Source organism: Rhinopithecus roxellana, chromosome 20 (assembly GCF_007565055.1).
Source record: "Rhinopithecus roxellana isolate Shanxi Qingling chromosome 20, ASM756505v1, whole genome shotgun sequence".
NCBI classification, from domain to species: domain Eukaryota; kingdom Metazoa; phylum Chordata; class Mammalia; order Primates; family Cercopithecidae; genus Rhinopithecus; species Rhinopithecus roxellana.
In genome coordinates this window covers 17,327,435-17,344,620 of record NC_044568.1, presented here as the reverse complement: position 1 = coordinate 17,344,620, position 17,186 = coordinate 17,327,435, and the positions used below count along the sequence as shown (strand labels likewise).

At 51.2% G+C, this 17,186-nt stretch overlaps 1 protein-coding gene across 4 annotated transcripts in view; it reads right to left on the bottom strand.

Annotated features, from left to right (window-relative positions):
• SLC12A3 (solute carrier family 12 member 3) overlaps positions 1-17,186 on the bottom strand; it is a 47,850-nt gene that overhangs the window by 8,828 nt on the left and 21,836 nt on the right. For 2 of the 4 annotated variants that reach the window (XM_010365456.2, XM_010365457.2), the window contains exons 19-25: positions 15,181-15,263; positions 12,719-12,796; positions 11,838-11,939; positions 10,273-10,384; positions 4,964-5,050; positions 3,074-3,209; positions 1,108-1,175 (exon numbers count right to left, since the gene is read on the bottom strand). In XM_010365456.2, coding sequence (XP_010363758.1) covers positions 1,108-1,175; positions 3,074-3,209; positions 4,964-5,050; positions 10,273-10,384; positions 11,838-11,939; positions 12,719-12,796; positions 15,181-15,263 — 666 coding nt within the window. The remainder of the gene's footprint in view (positions 1-1,107; positions 1,176-3,073; positions 3,210-4,963; positions 5,051-10,272; positions 10,385-11,837; positions 11,940-12,718; positions 12,797-15,180; positions 15,264-17,186) is intronic. The other 2 variants (XM_010365458.2, XM_010365459.2) reach the window with 1 other exon arrangement.

The following is a 17,186-nucleotide window of genomic DNA, read 5'->3' as shown; positions in this document are numbered from 1 at the left end:
ACGTTTCGGCTGTCCTGCAGAACCTAGCATCTGCAGTCCAGGTCAGATGGTGACAGGTCTGGGAGTGGGTTGCACCACCAGAGCCGAAAGATCCCTTCTGTCTGATTCCCAGGTGGTTGGCCCCCAGGAAATGCAGGAGAGGCCAGTTACTTGCTTTGGCAAAGACCCCTTGTCCCCCGAGCTGAGGGCTTGGCTGCTCATGTTCTTCTTCTTCTTTCTTTCTTTTTTTTTTGAGACAGAGTTTCGCTCTTGTTGCCTAGGCTGGAGTGAAAAGGTGTGACCTTGGCTCACAGCAACTTCTGCCTCCCAGGTTCAAGCAATTCTCCTGCCTCAGCCTCCCGAGTAGCTGGGATTACAGATACGCCACCATGCCCAGCTAATTTTGTATTTTTAGTAGAGACAGGGTTTCTCCATGTTGGTCAGGCTGGTCTCGACCTCCCGACCTCAGGTGATCTGCCCGCCTCGGCCTCCCAAAGTGCTGGGATTACAGGCATGAGCCACTGTGCCGGGCTGATCATGTTCTTCTTACAGGCCTCAGAGAGAGCAGAGCCACCCTGAGACCTTAGGTGCATAGCTGTCACTTCCATCCCACATTCTGCTTGCTCAGCCCTGGCGAACACACCCCAGGGGTGGCTCAGAACTGGACGTGGGTCCAGTAGGAATAGCCAGGGCTGGGGTAGGCCTCTGTTTCTGTCGCTCAGGCTTGGAACTAACATCAGTTGGGAATGGCCGATAGCCAAGGAGGGCCAAGTGATTCCTGAACAACCAGGAGTCAATGTCCCTCTGGAAAGAGCTGGGTTCCCTCTTTGCCAAGTGGAATTTGGTAGGAAAAGGCAGCCAACAGGAAAAAGCAATGACAAGGGGCGGTCACTGATGCCTGGGACACGTGAGGCCCTTGACCCCTGCCAGCTGGAGCTCAGGTATAGGGCGGGCTCAGGCCCAGCCACGTGCTGAGAATCACCAGGGCTATGTTTATGGGGACTTTGGCCCTTCTGCTTCACAGGGGAAGGCTCGGGTCCTCCGTGGTGCCCCCGCTGAGCCCCTTCCCAGACCTGAGACACTTGACTCTTGACAGACTGGTCCTCCCACCAGCCAGGTACTACTTACATGACGACGAGAGCAGCGTCTCGGGAGTAATCCAGCAGAATCTCATTCAGCCTCACCTGCCGAAGGGACTGGGCGGGAGAAAGCCGAGTGGTCACTTCCCATATCCTCGAGGTCACTCGACCCTTCACCACGTCCATGGCCTCGTTAACATTTTCAACTGGATTCACGATTTACTTGTAGACTCTCCTGCCTCATAAATTCGTATAGACTCTCCTGCCTCCAGGAAGAAAGGGACCCTCAGAGTAATGGAGCACTAAGCTCACCTCTGCCAAGAAGCCTTCCATGGTTTTTCCTTGCCTGACTTTATGACCATAACCAGCAGGTTAGGGGGAAGAAAGAACACCTTACTAGGTTCAGATCTCAGCTGTCACATTTTGTAGCAGAGAGAACTTGAACAAGTCAGGTTGCCTTCCTGACCTTCATTGTCTTCATCTGTTAAATGGGTATGATGATACCTTCTCCAGGGGAATTTGGGGAGGATCAAATGAGACAACCTATGGAAAAGCAGCCGGCAGAGGGCCCGGTACACGAAAAATACTCTAGAAAAGACAGGGGAGCTCGGAGCAGGGACAGGTCACCCCACTTCTTCTGTAACAGAGTATTGGAAGGTCTCCTTCAGACACGAGGTTTTATTCAGCATTTTTCAAAGAGCCAGATGGCTGCGTGGGCCCTTTGGGGCAGGGTCTTGGGGCGGACAGATTAGGGAAGTCCCCAAAGCTTTCGTGGGACTGGGTTGGGGGTGGGAGACTCCTTCCAATCCAAGGCCTATCTCAAATTGTTCAGAAATGATTGACATGCAGGCTCTGATCATGGACGGATGCCCTATCCTGGAGACCAGGAGACTCAGGGGAAGGGAGTTCACCTGGGGAAGGGATTCTGGACTTTGCACTGTAGTTATTTGGGGCGTACAAGTGCTTGTTGTGGGAAGTGTCCAGCACATCGTAGGATGTTTGCCAGCATCCCAGGTCTCTCCTCACTGCCTGACAGTAGCAAACCCCACCCCCGAGTTGTGACAAGCAAAAATGTCTCCAGAGGTTGCCAAATGTCCCCCAGGGGGTAAAATCTCTGGTGGTGGAGAATGACCGACACTGGGGGTAGAAGTGGGACCCGCCCCCTGACCCCATCGCCCGCACTCCTAGAGCCCACTCCACCTTGACACAGTCACAGGACAGCTACAGGAGGAGGCCACACCCTCTCTTAGCCCTTAGAGTTCTGAAGGTGCTGTCCAGGAAGGGGCTCTGAGCTGTGGCAAGGGTAGGGTCTATAGAGGCTAAGCAGGGAAGGTCAGGCAGCTGTGGTGGCACACAGGACACATTTTTTTTTTTTCCTTTGAGATGAACTCTCACTCTGTTGCCCAGGCTGGAATGCAATGGCACGATCTTGGCTCACTGCAACTTCTCCCTCCCAGGTTCAAGTGATTCTCCTGCCTCAGCCTCCCAACTAGCTGGGATTACAAGCGCCTGCCACCATGCCCAGCTAATTTGTTTTTGTATTTTTAGTAGAGATGGGGTCTCACCATGTTGGCCAGGCTGGTCATGAACTCCTGACCTCAAGTGATCCACCTGCCTCGGCCTCCCAAGGTGCCAGGATTACAGGGGTGAGCCACCACGCCTGGCCTAACAGGACAGATTATACCCTGGCCATCACCATGAGTCTCAGGAATCTCTTCCACTCGGCATAGAGGAAGTGGGGAGGAGAAGGAGAAGGACTCCGGGCAGTCATGTCCACTGCCGGAGCTCACTCAAGATGGGCAGGAGGACCAGGCTCCCAGGTGAGGATAGCACTGAGCTCCACAGCCAGGTTACCCAGCAGCCTGAGCGACGGTGGTTTGAGGATCCCTCAGGGGCTGGAGTGGGAGGTAGGGTGGAGGATCGAGGGGAGCGGCTGGGGGAGCTCAAGACATGCGGGACACCCGTCCCTGACCCAGTGATGTGCCGCGTTTCCCACCCCCACCCCTCTCCCGCACCTTGACTCTGTTCTTCCTCATCTCCTCATCTGAGATCTTCCAGGGGCAGTCCCGCCGCATCTCGTTGACAGTGGCCTCGTCCTTGAAGCCATCATTCAGACGGAAGGGTGCAATCATGTCCTCAAACCTCTTGGTGCTGGGGACGAGAGAGTGGGTTGAGGCCGGCTGAGATGATAACCCCATCTCCAGGGGTGCCAGGTCCCTGCAGGGAGCTGGCAGTGGTGCCACAGCTCCCATTTTCAGGCTGAAACCCATCGGACAGTGCCACTTACAAAGTGGCCTCCATGTTGAATTCAGCTCTGAAGGCTGGGTCTGGCATCAACTGGACTTTCACAAGTTGCTCACAACCACTGACCTGTGACCCACTCGACCATCCAGCAGGTATTTACAGGGCATGATTCTGTACCAGGCTTCATCCTACACAACAGTGACCAAATCAGATTGTGTTCCCAGTCCTCACGGAGCCACGGTAATAAGCAAGTAGCAAATAAATGTGAAGTGGAAGCTTTATGAAGGGACAACCAAGTACTGGGACAAAGAATAACGGGTAGGGAAGGCCCTTCTGGGACCTGAGGAAGTCTGTCCTTGCAAAGCCAGCTGTGCACGGGACGGGGTGCTGAAGCGAACAGAACTGAACGTGCAGAGGCCCCGAGGCACAGCGTGTTTGGCTCATATGAGGAGCAGTGAAGGAGCCTGTGTGCTGGAGCGAGGTGAGTGCAGGGAAGGGTGGGCAGAGGTGAGGACAGGCAGGCAGTGAGGGCCTAGTTGGGCAGGGCTTCCCTATCTGCTCCAAGTGAGACCAGAAGCTGCTGGGGGGTCTTCCGTGCGACATGATTCACATCATTAAACACAGAGATTTAGGGTTGGGGCCGGGCATGGTGGCTCACACCTGTAATCCCAGCACTTTGGGAGGCCGAGGCAGATGGATCACCTGAGGTCAGGAGTTCGAGATCAGCCTGGCCGACATGATGAAACCCTCTACTAAATAAATATCAGATGCTAAATGGGGTCTGTATGTTGCTCCTGCTGTCTCTTCTGCCTGGAAGATCTCACCCATCTCTTTTTGATCATCGAGGCCAGCCTTTCTCAAGGGTTTGCTTTTCCACCAACAGAGACAACCCTACTCTCCTGGGCACCCTGATCTGTCTCTGCAGCATTGCGACTGCCCTTGGCATGCACCAGCCTGCAGCTATGCTTGGAGGATGGGGCTGCAGATTCCTCATCTCTGCCTCTGCAGCACCGAGCACAGCTCCTAACAAATGGTTGGAGCCAATGTATCCATCACTATTACATAGCTCCTTTTTGCTTGTCTTGATTTCCTTCCCTGTCCATGGGGGACATCCTTATGGCTGGGAGATGTAAGAGAAAAGTTAGGGCTAGCAGGTCAGGAGGAGACATACTTTAGTGAGGAGAGAGTCCTGGAAAACCTCATGCACACTGATTGACAAAATGCAAATCCTGTTTGTAAGTGTCTTATTTGAAGAAGATGAAGTTATACCATTTGGAAAGCAAACAGTCCCTGCTGAACCTACCACTGGTCATTGCTACAAATTCACACAGGGGTTTGCTTAAAGTCTGTGCTCTTGCCCTTGAGTGGAAGGAGGAAAGAAGCTGTTGCCCACGTCACTCACCTTTTCCCCACTCCCAGCACCAATGTGTTAACACAACGTCAGGGGCTGCAGCCACCTTGCCCAGGGTCCCCTCAGCCCCAGGGAGCGAACATGTCCCGGCCACAGCCACTACAGAAGTTGTGCCCTCTGACACATCTAGGAAGGGCTTGGAGGAGAGCCCCTTGCTCCCAGCTTATTCAGGAAAAAGGGGGAAGCTGGCAGAAGGGTCTCCAGGCACACAGCTGGCCCTTCTGCCTGGAAGCTCCAAAACAGAACTTACTGCTCAGCCCGAGGGATCTGGTTGATGTCAGGGAGGATGTGGACTTCATGGAATCCCAGTCGGAACTTGCTCAGCAGAGAAATGATCCTGGAGGACACATGGAGAGGTTTATTGTTATCACATTTTCTTGAGACAGAGTTTTGCTCTGTCTCCTAAGCTGGAATGCAGTGGTGCAATCTCGGTTCACTGCAACCTCTGCCTCCCAGGTTCAAGCGTTCTCATGCCCCAGCCTCCCAAGTAGTTGGGATTACAGATGTGTGCACTGTGCTTGGCTAATTTTTGTATTTTTAGTAGAGACAGGGTTTCGCCATGTTGGCCTCAGGTGATCCTCCTGCCTCGGTCTCCCAAAGTGCTGGCATTATAGGTGGGAGCCACCATGCCCAGCCTGAGAGTTTTAAAAATGTATTCATTCACTCAAATAATTTTTACTGAGCACCTACTGACTACATAGCAGTGAGGAAAACAGATTAAAGCCTGCCCTTGTGGAACACAGGGGTAGGGGCAGACAGGAAACGAATACCCATAAAATGGGGTAGATGATGACAAGTGAAACGGAAAAGTAATTGACCAGACTTTCCCAAGTATCTGGTGGCCATCTCTACTAGCGCACCCCAAATTTTCACATGTCTACGCAGCTGCTGAGGATCTTGTTACCATGCTGATTCTGATTCAGCTGGTCTGGCGTGGGGCCTGGGATTCTGCATTTGTAACACACTCCCAGGGATGCAATGCTGCTGGTCCACAGACAACACTTTGAGTAACAAAGGTCTAAGGGATAGGAAAGTTGAATAAAGGAAATTATAGAGTGGCTGAGGAAGCAAAGATAACACACAAGAAACTAGGTACAGAACCAGGAGTAGCAAGACAGACAGCACTGACTTTGCATCTAACAGGGAAGGAGAAGCCCACTGTGGTTTGTAGCAGTCAGAGAAGACTTCACAGAGGTGGCAGTCTGGCTGGATGCTGAATGAGGGGTAGGACTGTTACAGGCCAAAGCGGGTGGGGCAGGGGAGGGTCTACACTGAAATCACCCAAGGAGCCTTCAAAACAATATACCTGCTGAGCGCGGTGACTCACGCCTGTAATCCCAGCACTTTGGGTGCTGAGATTACACCTGAGAATACACACCTGCTGAGGCAGATGGATCACCTGAGGTCAGGAGTTCGAGACCAGCCTGGCCATCATGACAAAATGCCATCTCTACTAAAAATACAAAAATTAGCCAGGTGTGGTGGCATGCACCTAAAATTCCAGATACTCGAGAGGCTGAGGTAGGAGAATTGTTTGAACTCGGGAGGCGGATGTTGCAGTGAGCTGAGATTGTGCCATTGCACTCCAGCCTGGGCAACAGAGCGAGACTCCATCTCAAAACAAACAAACAAAAAACAATACACCTGGCAGGGCATGGTGGCTCACACTTGTAATCCCAGCACTTTGGGAGGCCAAGGTGGGCAGATCATGAGGTCAGGAGATCAAGACCATCCTGACTGACACGGTGAAACCCCATCTCTACTAAAAATACAAAAAAAATTAGCCAGGTGCGGTGGCAGGTGCCTGTAGTCCCAGTTACTCGGGAGGCTGAGGCAGGAGAATCGCTTGAACCCAGGAGGCAGAGGTTGCCGTGAGCTGCAATCACACGACTGCACTCCAGCCTGGGTGACAGAGCGAGACTCCATCTCGGAAAACAAAACAAAACAAAAACAAACCAACAAACAAAAAAATACACCTGCCTGGGCCCTCCCCCACCCCCTTGCCCACCATTGAGTCAGAAGCCCAGGGAAGGACGTGGTTTTGGCAATGCCCCACATGATTCCGATGTGCCAGTCTGGTTAGGGACCACTGGACTGGTTGGTGGGGAACAGTCAAAATGAGGGAAGGCATCGGGGTCCAGGGAGTGAAACAGGGCAGTGAGGAGCTGGCTGGGATGCACAGAGTGTGCTGGGAGAGAGGAAGAAAAGGGAGACAAGCCTGGAGGACCAGGCTGGGGCCCAGCAGTCAAGCCGCTGCTGGTCCCTGATCTTGGGGAGTGAAATTTTGAAAGCAGAGCCGTGGGCAGATTTGCTTGGTGTACAGTAGCAGCGGAGGCTGGCAAGCCTGGGCTGTGCCTAGGCAAGGGCAGCATAGATCTGCCCCAGGATTATGTAGAGAGCAGAGGATGTGGCCCACCAAGGGACAGAGGGAGGCAGAGGAAGGGTTACATAACCCTCCCGCCAAGGGCATGCTGTTGACCCAGGCTGCCATAGCTTTGAACTATACCAAACCTACTGAACCCAGCTTCCATTCACAGCCAGCACAGGAAGCAGAGACTGCAGAGCAATCTCGTATCTTATTTACTTTTTGGAGATCACAGAGAAGTCAAATGCTGCTTTTCCTAAGCAACACCTTCCTTAGCATTGCTGAAAAGGGGCTTTCCCGGGAGAAGTTCTTAGTGGGGATGAGGAGAAAGCTCAATAGATTGCTGGGTTTCCCTTAACTCACCTGTGGGTGACTAGAGAATGGAGCATGGGAGGCCATCCTGGCATAGGACCAGGTGGTGTGGGCTGGGAGATCCCCTCCTACTATGACCCTGGGGTATCACAGCCAGGATAGTTGCAAAGGACACTAGCGACCGGGCAGGGGTTCTTCTCTTCAGCTAATTAATTGGATGACTTTGGGCAAACCGCCCCATCTGTCTGTACCCTTCAGCCAACCTCCAGCCTACCATCTCCCACCTCACCTGACCTTGCTCAAAGCAGCAGCTGCCCAATTCCACCTGCCGACACCTGTCAACTCCACACTTGTGTGCCACCTGCCTTACTATTTACTTCCTTTTCTGTTTAAATCAATTCACATTCTGAATTAGATGCTTTTTTTTTTTTGAGATGGAGTCTTGTTCTGTCGCCCAGGGTGGAGTACGGTGGCGCAATCTCGGCTCACTGCAACCTTCACCTCCTGGGTTCAAGTAATCCTCCTGTCTCAGCCTCCTGAGTAGCTGGGACTGCAGGCACATGCCACCATGCCAAGCTAATTTTTGTATTTTTAGTAGAGGTGGGGTTTCACCATATTGGTCAGGCTGGTCTTGAACTTCTGACCTCAGGTGATTCGTCCACCTCGGCCTCCCAAAGTGCTGAGATTGCAGGCATAAGCCACTACGCCTGGCCCAAACTTAGATACATTTCAAAGGGAAATTTTATATCATGATTTTATTTGTTTAAATTTTACTTTATTTTTATTATTAAAAAATAGAGACAGTATCTGTTCTGTCACCCAGGCTAGAGTGCAGTGGTGTAATCATAGCTCACTGCAGCCTTGATCTGGGCTCAGTGATCCTCCTGCCTCACCCTCAAGTAGCTAGGACTACAGGCACATGCCACCATTCAGTTAATTTTTTTTAAAGTTTTTTGGTAGAGACAGGCTTTCACTATGTTGCCCAGCCTGGTCTCAAACTCTTGGCTTCAAGCAATCCCCTGCCTTGGCCTGCTGCCAGAGTGCCAGGATTTACAGGCAGAACCACTGTGCCCAGTCAACATCACAATTTTAAACAGAAAACCAGCACCTCTTGCAAGGAAGAGGCGACCAATAAAACCCATGTTGATAAACCAGGGTCACTAAGTTCTGACTAGATGCCATTGCCTGCCAAGCCCATGTGTGCAGCCTACTCCTCTTGCTCAGGGAGACAAACACAGGTTACCAAAGGGAAGGACAGGTCAAGGCTAAACCAGGACCTTCTGCAGAATCAGCCCCAGAATTGGAGGAGAATTAAAAGGCACTTCTCACCAAAAGACTCAGTGGTATTTGCTGCCTCAACCCCTGGCCACTAAAGTCACCTCTTGTCTCACCAGAGCCTGCATCCCATGCATTGGGGACATTGCCTTAAAGCAGGGGCCCCTGACCCCCAGGGCTGCCAAAAGGTACCAGCCATGGCCTGTTAGGAACCGGGTGCATGGCAGTGAACGAAGCTTCATCTGTGTTTACAGCCACTCCTCATCGCTTGCTTTACCATCTGAGCTCTGCCTCCTGTCAGATCAGCAGTGGCATTAGACTCTTAGAGGGCCATGAACCCTCTTACAGGATCTTAGAGGGCCAAGAACCCTCCTGATGATCTGTCACTGTCTCCCATCACCCCCAGAAGGAACCATCTAGTTGCAGGAAAACAAGCTCAGGGCTCCCCCTGATTCTACATTATGGTGAGTTGTATAATTTTTAAATTATATATTACCATATAATCATAATAGAAATAAAGTGCACAATAAATGTAGTGAGCTTGAATCATCCCAAAACTACTACTCTCTCCCCAGTCTGTGGAAAAATTGTCTTCCATGAAACCGGTCCCTGGTGCCAAAAGGGTTGGGGACTGCTGCCCTAAAGGATTCTAGCCCCTACTTCATTTCTCAGGAGGAGGCGTGTTCTCCATCCTTCATTTCCCTTTTTCAAAAAATTATATATATTTAAATTTTTAAATACATATACAATATTTATATAAAAGTTTAAAATATTAGCCAGGCGCAGTGGCTCACACCTGTAATCCCAGCACTTTGGGAGGCCAAGGTGGGCGGATCACTTGAGGTCAGGAGTTCAAGACTGGCCTAGTCAACATGGTGAAACCCTGTCTCTACTAAAAATACAAAAAAATTATCTGGGCATGGTAGCACATGCCTCTAATCCCAGTTACTAGGGAGGCTGAGGCAGGAGAATTGCTTGAACCCAGGGGGCGGAGGTTGCAATGAGCTGAGAGCAGGTCACTGCACTCCAGCCTGGGTGACAGAGCGAGAATCTGTCTCAAAAGAAAAAAATATATATTAAAATATATAAAAATTTAAAATATAGAGACAGGATTTTGCCATGTCACCCAGGTTGGTCTCGATCCAACTGCCTTGGCCCAGCCCATCCTTCATTTCATACAAGTTCCTCCTGGAGATCTGTTTTTTGTTTTTGTTTTTTATCTTTTTTTTTCAATTTTTCTTGCCTTTTTTTAACTTTAAATTTAAAAAATAGATTCCTTTTCTTTCTTATTTTTATGCTTCTTGTTGTCCAAACCCAGAGATTTCTAACTTTACAACCTAACTCCCTTCCCTGTCTAGCAAAGCCTAGGGCATCTGCATTTTATTGAAGTGGGCAGGAAACCAGAGCAACTTCTGGAATGGAGAGAAACCTGCTCCTGCTCCTGCCCACTGCCATGGCCTGGAGAGAGCTGGCCCTGGGCTTTGGGACAATCTCAGAGCCCACCTGGGGGCAGTGGCAGAGGATCGGGGCAGGGGAACAGTCTTGGGTGGAGCTAAGATGGCACTGGTCCCTGCAGCAGTCGCCCGGGGCCAGCCCTCCGCACTTACGCCTTTCTCTCCTGGTCCATTCTGTTAATCTGGCCGCCTACGAACACACGGATCTTACATTTGCTCCACCTCTTCTTGCGGCCAAGGAGATAGGGAATGAGGAGGGTGAGGCCTGGCAAGGAGAGTCCCCGTGAGTCATGACAAGAATACACTCAGGACAGAGCACTATGTGGGTTCCTGCCCCGCTCTGCCATTAGCAAACCCCTTCCTCTCCTCGCTGGACCTCAGTCGACCCATCTGTATAATGAACAAACCTGACTAAACCCAAGATGCACATGGTGCTCTGTGGGGTAGGGTTTATTTGTGCTTGTGCAGTGTATTTAAATAAACAAGCTGGCGTCCGGGCGCTGTGGCTCGTGCCTATAATCCCAGCACTTTGGGAGGCCAAGGCAGGCAGATCACCTAAGGTCAGGAGTTCGAGACCATCCTGGCCAACATCCAACATCGTAAAACCCTATCTCTACTAAAAACACAAAAAATTAGCCAGGCCTGATGGTGCACGCCTGTAATCCCAGTGACTCAGGAGGCAGAGGCAGGAGAATCGCTTGAACCCACGAGGCAGAGGTTGCAGTGAGCCAAGATCCTGCCATTGCACTCCAGCCTGGGCGACAGAGTGAAACTGCATCTCAATAAATAAATAAATAAATAAATAAATAAATAAATAAATAAATAAGCTGGGCATGGTGGCAGGTGCCTATAGTTCCAGCTACTCGGGAGGCTGAGGCAGGGGAATCGCTTGAACCCGGGAGGCGAAGGTTGCAGTGAGCTGACATCATGCCACTGCACTCCAGCCTGGGTGACAAAGCGAGACTCCATCTCAAAAAGAAGTAAAAAAAAAAAAGTTGTCATTTCATAATTGAGGAGTTTCACATAAAAATCGAGGAGTCCAGTCATTGGCAGTTCTTGAAGAGTGAATATTTGACCAGTGTGTGGGAGCCCTCAGCCCTCTCTGTTGTCTCTCCACACAAGACCAAGGAGTAGCTGTCACATATCACCTTGTAATCCTCTGTGCCTCAGTTTCCTTACTTATAAAGGGGAGTTAATCATGACAGCTCCTACCTGGGGACTGCATTAGGTAGGGAATTCCCTGTCAGGCAGGTAGTAAGTGCTCAGCCTATTTCGGCAATTATTAATAGGATTCATTCCACTGGAGCAAAGATATTTTCTTTCTATCTGTGACTCTATCAAAGGTAGGAGGAATAAAGCTGAAAGTCACTTTTTTTTTAATGGGAAAGGGTATTTTTCATTGTGAAGTGAAAAATATTCCTCTAGCCTTCCTGGGCACCGCCCATTTCCCCATTGATATCACCTGCCTGTGCCCCTAAGGGCCATCCAGTCAGAAGATTCCATCTTATGGCGACCTCAGCTCTTCTCTCAAAGTTTCCCATTTTATAACCAAAAAACTAGAGGCCAGACAGAGGGGTCCCTCCAGGCTCCCCTGAGCTGACTGGTGGGCCCAGGAGCCCCTGTTCCCTTTGAGAGCAGGCCAGGAAGGAAAGGGAAGGAAGACCACCCCCAACCCACCCCCCGCCGGGCAGGGGGGCTGATCCAAAGGGGGCACTGACCTCCGTCGTCAAACAGCCAGTAGATGTCGATGGTCTTCTTGCCTTGCTCCGACTGGAAGACAGTGGTGGCCTGCTCCTCCTGCACCAGGGCCTCGGGGTCCACTGCAGGAGGTGGGGACGGGTCAGAGCAGAGCCAACTGCCACGCATCCTGGCAGGCCTGGCCCAGGGCCCCACCAACACCCCTTCTGATGCTGAACACGGGTTCTCTGGCAGGTGGAACAGGAACTGGGGCCCAGGATGCTCAGTGCTGTGATGTGCCCCTGACCTGCTCTCAGCTTCTCTCTCCTGGGATTCTGGTGAGTACTGGGGGTGGAGGCAGTCCCAGAGCCCTCTGGGTAGGTAGGGAAATGCAGTCTCCATTCCCTTAAACACCTCCCTGCGCCCTTCACAGATGCCCATAGGAGCCCTCCCGCCTGCACTGCAGGCCCCCTGCCTCCCGGGGTGATGGTGGGAGAGGACGAAGGAAAATCCTGCCGCACCCTGCATGGCCTTGGCAGGGGTGGGACAAGGGCCCCAGAGCCTGCTAGGTGGGTCCCCATGATTCTCTGACCCTGAATTCTCCACCTCCTGGCAATCTTTTTTCCTTTTTTGAGACAGGGTCTGGCATCACCCAGACTGGCATGTAGTGGTGTGGTCACAGCTCACTGCAGCCTGGAATTCCTGCCTCAGCTTCCCACAGTGCTGGGATTACAGGTGTGAGCCACTGCGCCTGGCTGCTGGCAATCTTTGACATGGCCAAGCCCCTCCAGTTCCCAACTCCAGTTACTCAGGCATCACTGTTACAAGAAAAAACCACCTTCCTCAACCAAGGTCCCAGGTGGCCCACCCCTAGCTGCCCCACAGGACGAGAGTGCCCTGAGCTCTGAGTGGGAACACTGACAAGCGCCAGAGACTGATGGCCTGGCACCTCTGGCGCTGGCTTCCTTCCCGTCCTCCGCTGGGTCAAACACGGGGTTAACTGCAAAAGAAGAGGCAGCTTTGTTCACAGGCTCTCCTTGTCTGAGGGCACCATGGGTTCCTCCTTGACAAGGCTCCCTTAATGCCAGGAAGAAAGTCCCAAGGCCCCGCCTGGCCTCCACGGCCCCACTGCACCTTGCCCTGGCTTCCCTCTGACCTGCCTCCTGCCCAGCTCCTCACACTCCAGTCATGCCTGGCCCGTCAAACAGGCCACGTACATCCCCACCTTGGGCCATGGTGGTGGGTGCGCCCCGAGCTGGAACATACTCTCCCTAGCCTTGGCCTCCTCAGCAAGAGGCCCCCTCCTGAGGGAGGCCTTCCCTGGCCACTACGCCCTGCACCCATTTTCTCAAGACACACTCATGATCTGAGATGACTTATGGGCCCACTGGGAAGCGTCTGCTTTTCCCTCCGGAGTGTCAGCTTCTCAACAGCAGAGGCTTTTTGGCTTTGCTGTGCCTGTAACCCCAGCACCAAGAGCAGCGTTGGTCAGGAGCGGAGTTACTGCTCCGTAAATAGTGGTTGCATAAATAGTTATTGACCAGCTGCTGTGTGCCAGGCATGCACTTAGCAACAGCACAAATGAATGGACCCAGCCCCTGGCTGCAAGAGACGTGGACTGCAAGCTCCCAGTCTCTCCAGCACCGCCTCCCATTTGTTGCCATAAACGTTATTGCTTTCACACCTCTAGATATTTCCTTTTGTTTGTTTGTTTGTTTGTTTGTTTTTTGAGACAGAGTCTTTCTCTGTCACCCAGGCTAGAGTGCAGTGGTACAGTCATGGCTCACTGCAGCCTCAAACTCCTGGGCTCAAGCCATCCTCCCACCTCAGCTTCCCAAGTAGATGGGACTCCAGGCATGTGCCACCACATCTGGTTAATTTTTTATTTTTAGTAGAGACGGGGTCTTGCTATGTCACCTAGTCTGGTCTTGAACTCCTAGACTCAAGCGATCCACCTGCCTCTGCCTCCCAAAGTGCTGGAATTACAGACACGAGCCACCACACCCAGCCTCTCTAAATATTTTTTAATTCAGAGTCTGCAGTCATATATGACTTTAAAATGCAAAACACATCCCTATTCAGGGGACCAAAATGCCCAGTTCCCATGGTCATTATGTATTCTCTTTTTTTTTTTTTTTTGCTGACCTCAAGGAATTTACATTCTGCTTTACTACATTGCAATAATGTTCGCTCAGTAGCACTTTGTTTTGTTATAAGTTCAAAGAAAATTCTCAACATGATATGTACATTTAAACTTAACATTAACCAAGTCCTGAATCATTACTTTTGTCTTATTGCAAATCTAATTTTATTTACCATAAAAACCACTTCCACCTATATATTGAGTGAGGAGTGGGAATTACGTCTTTCTATTAACTGGATGATGATATGGACAAACAGATGCTAATATGGCAGCTGTTCAAGTACTTTATTTTATTCCATTGGGGAGATTGGTCTCATAATATCCATAGCATGATTTTTTTCCCCAGTCATTATGTATTTTCATATTCCGGCATCTTCCTGCAGGCATTTTCCTCTCCCCTCTTTCCTGGTTTTCTATTACATCCCCCCCCCTTTTTTTTTTTTTGAGATGGAGTCTTGCTCTTGTCACCCAGGCTGGAGTGCAATGGCGTGATCTCGGCTCACTACAACATCCACCTCCTAAGTTCAAGTGATTCTCCTGCCTCAGCTTCCCAAGTAGCTGGGGTTATAGGTGTGCACCACCCCTACACCCAGCTAATTTTTGTATTTTTCGTAGTGACAGGGTTTCACCATGTTGGCCAGGCTGGTCGTGAACTCCTGACCTCAGGTGATCCACCCGCCTTGGCCTCCCCAAGTGCTGGGATTACAGGTGTGAACCACCGTGTCTGGCCTATATTAGATCCTTTTGCCCTGACCCGATTGTGATTCGGGGAACTCTGAGTTCCAGTCCTGGCTCTGCCCCAGCTGGGAAGCATGACCTTGAATGAGTTGCCTTCTCTCTCTGGGAAACCTTATGGGCTCTAATGGACCATTAAGAGGCGGGCAGATCACGAGGTCAGGAGATCGAGACCATTCTGGCTAACACGGTGAAACCCTGTCTCTACTAAAAATACAAAAAATTAGCCAGGCGTGGTGGCAGGCACCTGTAGTCCCAGCTACTGGGGAGGCTGAGGCAGGAGAATGGCGTGAACCCGGGAGGTGGAGCTTGCAGTGAACTGAGATCACCCCACTGCACTCCAGCGTGGGCGACAGAGGGAGACTCTGTCTCAGAAAAAAATAAAAAAAGAGGTGACTTTCTATGAGTCTGTAACCTTTTATTTCTTACTCATTTTTCCCTCTGCCATTAAAGAAAAAAAAAATAGGTTCTAGAACTTTCTGGGAGTGGGTGGGGCATGTACTCACTGTGGGCCTGCATCATCTTGGACACATTGAGTCCCTCCCGCATCCTCATGACACACACACCATAGTTGAAATCAAAGGCATCGCTGGAAAGAGAGGAGGTGAGGTCCAGCTTCTCCCCGAGACCCCACCAGGGAGGTGACATGGCACCCAGTAGACCAGATGTCTAGGGTTGGTTCTGCCTCCTACCACACCCTTTCTGTTCTCTGGGCCTCAGTTTCCCCATCTGTATACTGTACAGGCAGAATTGGAGAGTACCCCAGGACTCCTCTAGCTCTACAGTCTGTGGCACTGTGGATCCTGCAGATCCGGTACTCAGGGGAACCAAGTCAGCCCTGTCCTCCTGATACATTTGGATAATTCCTCCCAACTCTGCCCATGGAGGTGGGGATGGTAATTATTACCTCCATTCTATGGATGCAAAAACTGAGTTTTGGAGAGTAACTTGCCCATGATCACATAGCTAAGGGAGTGAGCAGCTGGGATTAGAATCATATGGCTGAGACTGTAGACCAAAGGACAGACATGCTCATAAGAAAAGCTTTACTCCTGCAATAGGCTGTCTATAAAGATGTCTGGAGGCCGGGAGCAGTGGCTCATGCCTGTAATCCCAGCACTTGATCTGCCCAGATCAAGGCAGGCAGATCACCTGAGGTCAGGAGTTCGAGACCAGCCTGGCCAACATGGCAAAACCCCATTTCTACTAAAAAATACAAAAATCAGCCGGGTGTGGTGGAGTGCACCTGTAATCCCAGCTACTCTGAAGGCTGAGGCGAGAGAATCACTTGAACCTGGGAGGCAGAGGTTGTGGTGAACCAAGATCGCACCATTGCACTCCAGCCTGGGCAACAGAACGAGACTCTGCCTCAAAAATAAAAATAATAAAATAAAATAAATTTTAAAAATTAAAGGTATCTGGAAGACTCTTGTTCCAAAGATGTATGTACTGCCTGATTGACACAGTGCCCAAGAGCCCACCCACCACTGGGGTTTGGGCCAATGGGCTGTGCATTGCCCTTCCTGGGCTCCTTAGATCACATATCTCTGGGAAAGGACCTTTCAGGCCCTGCTTTTTGAAGGTTTGGAATGTTGGAGGTGGAGAGAGGCTGGAGATCAGGTATTCTATCAGTTGCTGCTGTAATTCTGTTAGCAGCAGCTGAGAGGATTGCTCTGAGTCCTACAGCTGGTTAACAGCATACCTGGAAGCAGGTCCCAGGGCCCCAGCCCTCAGCTTCGTGTTGTTCAGTGATACCACACACAACAACATCAACACAGAAAAGCCACTCAGGCAGGCATCTCTGGACCTCACACAGCAAGTGCTGATAAGAGTTTGGAATCAGCCCTGAAGTCCCCAGGGAGTTCGGTCCTCAGGGCCTGGTTTCACTTCCCTGTTCAGGGGCACCGCCTCAGAGTTCTTGACTGGCTCCCTGGCCACCTTCTGGAGCCCACAGGGAGGCATGAGGTTCTCACCTAAAAACTCACGTTTGCAGTTCCTCTGAAAAATTAAAAGATCTGGCAACACTGGGCCCACATTTCCGCATGGGCACTAGAGCCCATCCTGCATGGACACAAGTCAAGTAGGAGCCACTCTCGCTGGGTTGCCACAGTCTCCACTGCTCCCTATCACCCCATGCCTGGCCCGCTTCACTCATGGTGCTACCTGCCTGGCCCCAGATGGCTTTGGTGTCCATGACTCATAGGTCAGAGACGGGCATCTTCAGCCTCAGCCTGTTTCTTCTTTAGCTGTGAGCAAATGGACTCAACTTCTTTTTCAAAGACAGGGTCTTGCTCCTTCGCCTAGGCTGGAGTGCAGCAATGCGATCTTCGCTCACTGCAGCCTCCAACTCCTGGGCTCAAGTGAGCTTCCTGCCTCAGCCTTCCATGTAGCTGGGACTACAGATGCCAGCCACTTTGCCCAGCAGGACTCAACTGTTTAAGCACCCACTACTTCTTTTCCACTTCTCAAGGCCCAGTGGCCCAAATTAACAGATCCCAAGCCCCTTCCTCTA